This window comes from Epargyreus clarus, unplaced genomic scaffold (assembly GCF_041222505.1).
Source record: "Epargyreus clarus isolate Ecla_fem2 unplaced genomic scaffold, WU_Ecla_fem_2.2 ptg000024l, whole genome shotgun sequence".
Classification (NCBI taxonomy): domain Eukaryota; kingdom Metazoa; phylum Arthropoda; class Insecta; order Lepidoptera; family Hesperiidae; genus Epargyreus; species Epargyreus clarus.
In genome coordinates this window covers 5,684,278-5,694,269 of record NW_027332231.1, presented here as the reverse complement: position 1 = coordinate 5,694,269, position 9,992 = coordinate 5,684,278, and the positions used below count along the sequence as shown (strand labels likewise).

General features: G+C 36.3%; 1 protein-coding gene and 1 long non-coding RNA gene across 2 annotated transcripts in view; one reads left to right on the top strand and one right to left on the bottom strand.

The window, feature by feature from the left end:
• The first annotated feature begins 242 nt into the window (after positions 1-242).
• LOC140752227 (midasin) overlaps positions 243-9,992 on the top strand; it is a 34,480-nt gene continuing 24,730 nt past the window's right edge. Inside the window, exons 1-9 of the mRNA XM_073086444.1 lie at positions 243-429; positions 712-968; positions 2,754-3,002; positions 3,711-4,012; positions 4,339-4,541; positions 4,857-5,020; positions 5,806-7,313; positions 7,433-7,598; positions 7,682-9,980. Coding sequence (XP_072942545.1) covers positions 343-429; positions 712-968; positions 2,754-3,002; positions 3,711-4,012; positions 4,339-4,541; positions 4,857-5,020; positions 5,806-7,313; positions 7,433-7,598; positions 7,682-9,980 — 5,235 coding nt within the window. The 5' untranslated portion in view covers positions 243-342. The remainder of the gene's footprint in view (positions 430-711; positions 969-2,753; positions 3,003-3,710; positions 4,013-4,338; positions 4,542-4,856; positions 5,021-5,805; positions 7,314-7,432; positions 7,599-7,681; positions 9,981-9,992) is intronic.
• Positions 1,430-2,454, bottom strand: LOC140752221 (uncharacterized). Its single transcript, XR_012103418.1, has 2 exons — positions 2,375-2,454; positions 1,430-2,108 (listed from the first exon to the last, which is right to left on the bottom strand). It is a non-coding gene; the product is annotated as an uncharacterized LOC140752221 (long non-coding RNA).

Below are 9,992 nucleotides of genomic sequence, written 5' to 3'. Positions count from 1 at the left end.
TTTATGTATTGTACTTAAATTTCTGTTTGTTTTTGTATAATAAAGTGTATTATTATTATTTAAATACGCAGTGTTTTGACAATTAAACCTTAAAATATCTTTGATATTACGATATTACTTTAAACTAAAAGACGCGAAGCCAATACTGATTGTTCAATTAGAAATAGTAATTTAATTTTTGTTGTGACAGTTAACGTCAACTTTCACGTGTTGAATCGATCTACGATTGTTCAAGCGGGATTATTAACCGGATTTGTTTATTCTTGGAATAAATGAAGTTATTTCTATAAATAATATAGATAGTTTTTTTCCGTAAACTCAAAATTCAGAGGTGATGTGAAAATGTGTGATAAAACTGTATCAGCCCTTGAAGAAATAGGGCTTGAAACCAAAAACACCGATCTACAAAAAACATGTGAGAATTTAAGGGTTAGTAATTCTAATTCCATTTTCACCAATAATTTTTAATCTTTGCAAGCTCGTATGTAAAATGTTCTATCTACTGTACAATATATATTTGTATTATAATTTTATATGGACCTTTGCAATAATAAAAGAGGCCCGATTGCAGCGCCGGTCTGAATGAATGCTCTTAATAAAAAATCTTACAACCTTTCAAAAACGCATAAGATGAACATTTTCTTTCACTATATAATACTCAATTGAATAAAATTGTAAAATAGGACATTTATAAACAAAATATAATTTCAGAAAGCCTTAAAAGACGATTCAGTAGATATTGCTGGTGCAGTACAAAAATTATCAGACTATTGCCTGAATTTTGAAAATGCAGTATTATTCAAGAAATACCTACCACACTTACTTCTGCCATTGGTGTCAGCGAAAATACCTTTAAAGCGAGTTTTCTCAAATACTAACTATGACCAATGCAACGATGCAGAGAAAATATTTCATTTGGGATATTCCATTGTATTGGCGCTAATGAGCGAACACCCTGATGTATTACAGTAAGTACCCTCATTTATTAATAATTTGTATGTGAATTATTAATATAGAATTATTTCACACAAACCATAAAATCCTATCATCTTCATTCCTATTATTATATTTTCATAGTAATCACTAAGATCATAAAATCTCATTAGATTTATGATATGATCTAAGACCTTATTAGTACAGAAATATTATCAATGGATTATTCATAATGTAATGTAATTCATAATTCATAACCCTTTACACCCGAAGATTTTTTTTCGCAATTTCCGATTCAAAACGTTTATTACGGCTTTATATAGCTTAAGGGATCCACAAAAAATACGAAAAAAAATCCAGAGTTTATACGTAATCCAGAAATCGACCCGCACGATCGTGAGTCTCCGGTGGGAACTGTCACACTCACAATCGTGAAAATTGCAAAAAAAATAGTTTTTTTATCAAAAAATATTAGAAAATTAAAACAATTTGGAGATATTTAACATCACTGTCTTTATTTTCATTAGTCTTTATAAAAAATCTGTCTTGGCAATGAAACCTAAACTACGTAATTCTATGAAAATCAACATTCTTCTTTCTTCCGTTATTGTCTCCGTCTTAAATCCAGGTCTCCAAAGCGTAGGTATTCTTGGCTAGGGAATACATCCAATGATAATGCAGATGGAGAAAACTTTAGCCATATCTATTGCAATTAAATTAAGTTTTCGACCGGTTCTTCTTAGATAATATAAATTTGTGCATCTGGTTACATATCAAGAGCCTCATAATTAAAATATTAAGAAAAATATTTCTTTGGAAACTTTACTGGAGATGTTGGTAGGGATGTGTAGACCTTTTCAAGACAGAAAACGTATTCTTTTCCAAGCTATTTTTCGATGTGTTGGACGTGAAGATGCTCGGCGGCGAGAAATTTCTAGGGATGATTTTAAAGTAGATGGTTGAGGTTCAGGCTCAAGTTCCAGATCCAATTCTAGGTCAGTTTCTATTTGAGGGTCTGCATGTGCTTCTAGATCTGTTTCAGGGCACAATTCTTCAAATTGAAACTCTTCTAATCTATTTGGTTGAAGCTCTTCACTTTCATGAAGATCTTCAATATCCGATACATTTCTCCTCACCCCGCACTGGCAAAATCTGATCGTCATTTAAATGTACCCCTAAAATTGAAACAAACAAAATTGATATTGACGAAACTTACACATAACTGGTAATAGCAATAAAAGCATTTTTATCAAACGTTATTCTGCACCAACAACCGTAGGCACACAATCGTAACAGTTGAAATTTGCAACCTAATTGTTTCTAAATTGCAAGTTAATAGAAAAAACTACTAAATTCCACGTATTAAGTGTTCTTTTAGCTTTCAAATTAGCTATAATTAATAATAGATACTAAACATTTAATACCAAAAATAATTATATACCTGTGACAGTGCGCGGGTCGAAAAAATCTGCCATCTTTGGACGAGTCCCTAGCACAACTGATCGCCTGCACCCCGATCACTTAGCCGGTAGCACGTGCGATACTCTCCTCACGATCGATCGGCGTCGGTTGCGTTTCGAAAAATAAGAAGCTATCACGTGGGATTTTTTTTAAAGTGAAACTCACGCTCATATCATCTCGGGTGTAAAGGGATAATGTAATGTCGCTGAGGACAAAAAAGGAATGTATTTCTTATATCAAACCAAATTACCATATTGCTGAACACTACTGTTACAAATTACAATGTGTAAGATACATTTAATATAGTGAATTTTGTGACCTAAGTCTTGATATGTTTTTAATATCTATTTATATTTCAGATATGCTCTCAAATACTTTCAAATCAACTCGGTGCCACCATTTGAAGTATTTATCCACCATGAGGACTCTTACAAAGTTGTTCCTAAGAAAAGAAGGCTTCTGGATTGCCGTCCTAAGATATCTGATTACCACTTGGTGTCCAGTTGTCATACATTGTTGACAAAGTTGCCAAATGAACTGTCAGCCAAATGGGATTGGACCAAGTTTGTGACGAACTTCAGCCACCATGAGAATGCAGAAATTAGATGGTGAGCATGTTTTACATATACATTTTCTTTATAATATAGGAGTAGTACATAAGCAATGATGAGATGAGACAAAAGTAGACTGCATTCCACCTGGTGGTAAGTAGCTACTACCCCCCATGGATATCTGTAATCAACCCATGATGAGATGAGATTTCTAACTAACGTCCACAACAGATATTTCGCTACCCCTGAGGATTAACCTGGGATGCCTCTGAAAAGTAATTCAAATTCAAATTAAAAATTCATTGAATATTCTTAAAGGTGTACTTACACAAACAAAAAAGTCAATATCTAAATTCCTTATTCATTTATTTATTTTATTTTTATTTATTATTTTATTTGTTTCACTGAAGATGAAATATAAAACCTTTTCCAAGGTTGACTAGTACATTAGTCACTGAACTGCACATGTTGCATAATAAATAATAAATTATGTGTATTACAATATTTTCATGTTTTATTCATAGTAGACTGGTCTACTAATGGTTATAACTGCTACTAGTTATTCTTGATAGTTTTAATTGTGGATGACCTATGTGGTGAAGCTGTTACCATACCAGTCTCACTGTAGAAGGATTCGGGTTTGATCTCCAGCCAGACAAACATCTGAAATCATCTTTGAGTGTGTCGAAAGCACATGGCATAAGGAGTACATGCGTGGTGCTGTGAATGTAAATAGTGTATTTTTATGTTTTATTAATTTTACAGGATGGTAAAGGAGTGTATGGTTATCTTAACGAACATGACTGAAGCACAATCAAAGATCCTAGCTGATAACCTAAATTTGAAAAATCAGGATTCCTTAAAAAATATATCAGCACATAAAGAAGTAATTAGCTTTATAAGGAATGGAAGCTCAGAAGATGTTAATCTAAGTACAAATAGTATTGTCAACATTGATGGCATAATGTTACCAGTTTATGATGAAAATAATGTCCAGCCGGGCAATTTGGTGCCTGTAAAATCCACTGTTAATAATCTAAGGAGTTTGGCTCTAGCAGTTGCTTCAGGTAGGCGAAAGTAATAACAATATTAAATTTTACACAATGACTTAGAAATTAAATGAGAGCCTTGTTTTAAAATTATTCTGGATATTCCTGGTATTTGTACTTAAGGTGCACCGCACCACTTTCTTAAGCATTATACTCATTTAACATAGGCTCAATTAAAACATTTCGAGGTAAATTTAAAATAAACATATAAAACACATGAAATGCATCAAATAACAGGAATTCAAATTAATTTGAACCAATTTAGCAATTTTTTTTAAGAAATCTCTAAAAAATGTTGCTACATTTAAGGATTGTTTCTAAAAAAATCAATGTTTTTCAAACAGGAAAAGCATTGTCACTGATGGGCCCAGTGGGTTCAGGCAAGACATCGTTAGTAGAGCACTTGGCAGCTATAACCGGTCGCAAATGCACTGCCTTCAAGAAGGTTCAGCTAGGTGACCAGACTGATTCAAGGATGCTGCTAGGTTCACACCAATGTACCGATGTGCCCGGAGAGTTTGTGTGGATGCCGGGAGTGTTAACTGAGGTAATTTTGTATAATTACAGAGTAATGTTCATTTACACCAATATGAAACATAATTAGGAGAATTTGATATTTTACGTATGTACAACTGTACAAAGAATTATTCCTACATTATTTGCAACATTCATCACTAATTTTAATAAATGCAGAAAGAAAGTACATTACTAAACTCAAGACTTAAAGCTATATTGATGTGTGTTATTGACGTGATTGTAAATGTATATTTTATTACTTCTTAGTTAATAACTATATGTATTGTGGAAACAGCCTATTTAAGCAAACACACAGTAGAAGTCTAAATTTCGCATTCTTCCACAGGCTGTTCAAAATGGACACTGGCTTCTCTTAGAAGACATTGACTGCGCTGCCCTAGATGTAGCTTCAACATTGAGTTCCCTACTAGAGAGAAACACACTATGTGTGCCTGGTTACCGGGACGCTCTGCCTGTTACGCCTGGATTTCAACTCTTTGTTACACAGAGGTATGTTTAAACAAAACCTGTAAGGGGCCGTTCAAGTATTACGTAACGCAATTTTTGAAGATTTTTGACCCCCCCTCCCCCCCTTGTAACGCACCGTAACGTTTTTCTATACCCCCCCCCCTCCCCCTCCCTAAACGTTACGTAACACTCAAGTGTCCATTTTTACCCTAAACTCGCTAAAAAATTATGTTATAGTTTTTATCCTTGGGCGTGTTCAGCCGAACTAGGTCTCCCGAGTATTCTAAGTTAGTTTAAGTATAGTCAAAGCATATATACTGCTATACTGTACTATACTTAGTCTAACTCAGAATACTCAGAACTTAGTTCGGCTGAACTCACTCATTCAAGGGATTCCCCGTAAAACGTAAATGAAAAGGGTTGCCAATTTAGGAGTTTTAATTCTCTATTTTTTTATTAAAAATGTTACGTAACGTGTATTAAGAAAGACCCCCTCCCGCCCCTTAACGCATCGTAACGTTTTACAAGACCCCCCCCTCCCCCCAAATTGCGTTACGTAATACTTGAACGCTCCCTAATGTCAAATTTAAGATTTCAAATTAATGTATATAAGAAATTAAGGATATTTGTAAGCCTTCAGATATACAAAGAGATAATCATTAAAAAAGCGCAGTTTATTCAAGTCACACTATGAAAGTTTAATAACTTAATTTTTTTATAGAAAATTCTATAATAATCCCATATATTACAAGTTTACTTAAATTTATATATATTACATTAAAACTATTACCAACAAAGGCAAAACTATTTCAAAACATCATTTACAGGACGGTGATCACTAATTACGGATTCCAGAAAAAAATGTCGAATTCAAGTACACTGTTACAGAAACACTTAACACAGATAAATGTCGAACCCTTATCTAGGTCTGAACTCGGAGAAATCATACAGACGATGTACCCGGCATTAGCCACTATATGCTCTAGGATGATTGAGGTCTTCATGATGTTCTCTGTCGGTAGTCACGACACCTCTCTTCAAAATACGGAAACAGCGTCAGAGAACGAAGCAAACGTAGCTATAATAAGAGGTGCTAGACTAATTTCAACAAGAGATCTCATGAAATGGTGCGCTAGATCGGTCGTAGGCTATGAAGTGTCGAGACCTGAGTCTGCGTTGAAGGTCTTACAAGACGCATTAGACATATTCACTTGCTCTGTTTCGTCGCCAGAACACAGATTGGAGTTGGCCAAAAAAGTAGGTACCTGTCTCGGAATCGTTGAAACTAAATCAGAGTTCTATTGTAAACATTATAAGCCAAACGTTTCTCTCCATCCAACCGCCTTAGAAGTCGGTAGAGCGAAAGTACCTCGCGTGGAAAAGGGAATAGATAACATTGATTTTGATAACAAGCAAGTAGTATTTTCGTTCACTCGTCAATCTGCCTGCTTGCTGGAAAGGATTGCGTGTTGTGTTGCGTCGAACGAACCGGTACTACTTGTGGGTGAAACGGGTACCGGCAAAACTTCATCTGTACAATATTTAGCGAGGCAAACGGGACACAAACTTGTAGTTATTAACATGAATCAACAATCCGACTCAGCTGACCTCTTAGGCGGATACAAGCCAGTGGACCTAAAATATGTCATCCGTCCTATTAAAGGTGAATTCCTGGAGCTCTTTCAAAGGTTCTACAATGTTGATAAAAATAAAAAGTTTCTCAGTCACATTGAAACATGCTACGAGACAGAGAATTGGTCAGCTCTGTTAGCGCTGATGAAACAAAGTCATAAGGCTGCGGTCAGTAGACTAACGTCTGACAAGAAAGACAATAGAATGAAAGCTTGGTTGTCCTTAGGGCACAAGTTAATGAAGCTAGAACAACAAGTGAAAGCCGCATCAAGACTAACGTTTGCATTTATCGAAGGATCCCTAGTGAAGGCGATGCAGGAAGGTCATTGGGTGTTACTGGACGAAATAAATCTCGCATCTGCCGAGATATTGGAGTGCCTAGCTGGTTTGTTAGAAGATAAAAATGATACTATAGATCTTCTGGAAAAGGGAGACAAAGTTCCTATTAAAAGACATCCTGATTTCACTCTGTTCGCATGCATGAATCCAGCGACAGATGTTGGCAAGAAAGATTTGCCAGTGGGCTTGAGGAATCGTTTTACGGAGTTTTTCATTGACGAGTTAACTGAACGAAATGACCTAATGTTGCTAATTGGAGATTATTTGTATCACATGAACCTAAGTGGGGCAACATTAGAATCGATTTATATGTTCTACGCCGGTATAAAGAAGGAAGCAAAATTGAACTTGGTAGATGGTTCTGGTAAGAATTTTTTAAATAATTTGGCACGTAATATTTGCGATTACGAACTATTAAATAATTAATTAATGTTTGCTTTTGATAGCATTATGTCACTTAACATTTTGTATATTTTTTTCCAGGCAATGCACCTCATTACTCATTGAGAACACTTTGCAGAGCTTTAACAGCTGCAGCTAAAGCTAAATGTGGTACTGTCCTGAGATCTTTGTATGAAGCATTCTGCCTGTCCTTTCTCACGCAACTGGATAGGTCTTCACATCCTAAAGTTGAAGCTATGATCGCTAAGTAAGATTTTATGTATATGATAATTTAGTTGAACCTTTATTTGTTTTGTTTAAATTTAATTTTATTCATAATGTTTCTTTCAGAGCCGTAATCGGAAAGAAAAACGTAAAATCAGTGCTCAATCAACTGATTCCGGAGCCACGACACTCTGAACAGAGTTATTTACTCTTTGAAGGTCATTGGATTCCTCAAGGAAAGTTAGAAATTAATATTCCGGAAGGTTACATTTTGACGCCTACAGTAAGGAAAAATTTACGTGATATCGCGAGAATTATTTCTCTAGGACGACTTCCAGTATTACTGCAGGGTGATACATCAGTAGGCAAAACCTCTTTGATCACCTACATTGCAAAAGCGTCAGGAAATTACTGTGTCAGAATAAATAACCACGAACACACTGATTTACAAGAATACATCGGCTCATACGCCACTGATTCTAGTGGTAGTTTGGTTTTTAAAGAAGGAGTCTTAGTTGAAGCGATGAGGAAAGGTTACTGGATCATTCTTGACGAACTAAATTTAGCGCCCAGTGATGTATTAGAAGCGCTGAATCGTGTTTTAGATGACAATAGAGAGTTATTCATACCTGAGACTCAACAAGTTGTGAAGGCCGATCCCAATTTCATGTTATTCGCGACACAGAACCCACCCGGTCTATACGGTGGACGAAAAATGCTTTCAAGGGCCTTTAGAAACAGATTTGTCGAATTGCATTTTGATGAGATTCCCAGGAAGGAGTTGGAGACTATTCTTCACCTAAGATGCCATGTTCCGCCTACATATAGTAAGAAGATGATTGAAGTTATGGCAGAGTTGCAAGTTAGGCGACGCGGATCTGCGGCTGTACAGGGCAAAGATGGATTTATTACTTTGAGAGATCTGTTCAGATGGGGTCAGAGATACAAACAAGCTTCCAAAGAAATGTTAACAGAAGACAAATTCTATGACTGGGATCAACATATTGCCGATGAGGGTTATCTTATTCTAGCTGGAAAAGTACGACAGGTTGACGAAAGAAACATAATCGAGGAAGTCTTGGAGAAACATATTAAAAGAAAAGTAAGCGCAAATAATTTGTTTAGTTATCACCAGAATACATCGCCTGTAACGAAGAGTATTCTAGAGATGCTTCTTAATAATAAACTTGAGGAGTTCTCTCATGTAGTTTGGACTTTCAATATGAGAAGGCTGGCGGTGTTAATAGCCAAGGCATTTATTTTCAACGAGCCAGTTTTATTGGTGGGCGAAACTGGTTGTGGCAAGACAACAATCTGTCAAGTTCTTGCAGCACTAAGTGGACGCCAACTTCTTTCCGTCAACTGTCATATGCACACAGAGAGTTCAGATTTCTTAGGAGGTTTAAGACCGGTACGACAATATAAGAACGATGGAAGACTATTCGAGTGGGTAGATGGACCTCTGATAAAATCGATGGAAAGTGGTCACATGTTTTTAGCTGATGAAATATCTTTGGCCGATGACAGCGTTTTAGAAAGACTTAATTCCTTATTGGAACCTGAAAGACAACTAGTATTATCCGAGAGAGGAATGGAAGAAGGTTCAGATATTGTAGTTATAACAGCAGTGGAAAATTTCCACTTCATAGGCACAATGAATCCTGGTGGAGATTTCGGTAAGAAGGAACTGTCGCCGGCGCTTCGTAACCGGTTCACAGAAATCTGGTGTGATAGTGTTACGTCCAGGGATGATCTACTAAAAGTTCTCGAAAAGAGTGTCAGTCAAGGTATCGCGCTAGGAAACCAAGAAGATGGTAGGTCGGGTATCGGGAACTCGATACTGGATTTCAGTGTTTGGTTGAAGAATTCGGAAGTGACGAATAAATTCCCATTCAGTATACGAGATTTGCTGTCCTGGGTGCAATTTATTAATGTAACAGTTGCCAAAGGCTTGTTAGATACACCCGAAGCGTACGTCCATGGCGCTTGCATGACCTTCTTAGATTGCTTTGGCACTGCTCTAACAGGCCATATTGATCCAAGCGCGTTAATAACATTACGCAAATCCGCGATTTCCTTCTTACTCGACCAGATTAAAAATATTGGAAGCGAGTACACCGAAAGCTTAATAAAATTACTCGATAATAAACAGTTGACGTTTACCACTGAAGCGGATGACAAGAAGTTTGGAATCAAACCGTTTTTCGTCGAAGTTGGACCACACACAAATGCGAACGAAGTACAAAACTTCACATTCTCTGCGCCTACAACAGGTTCGAATACTTTAAGACTGTTGCGTGGAATGCAACTGAATAAGGCGATTCTCCTAGAAGGAAATCCTGGCGTAGGAAAGACTAGCCTTGTGACCGCTTTAGCGAAGTCTTCAGGACATAAAGTAGTGCGCATCAATTTGAGCGATCAAACTGTAAGTATATTA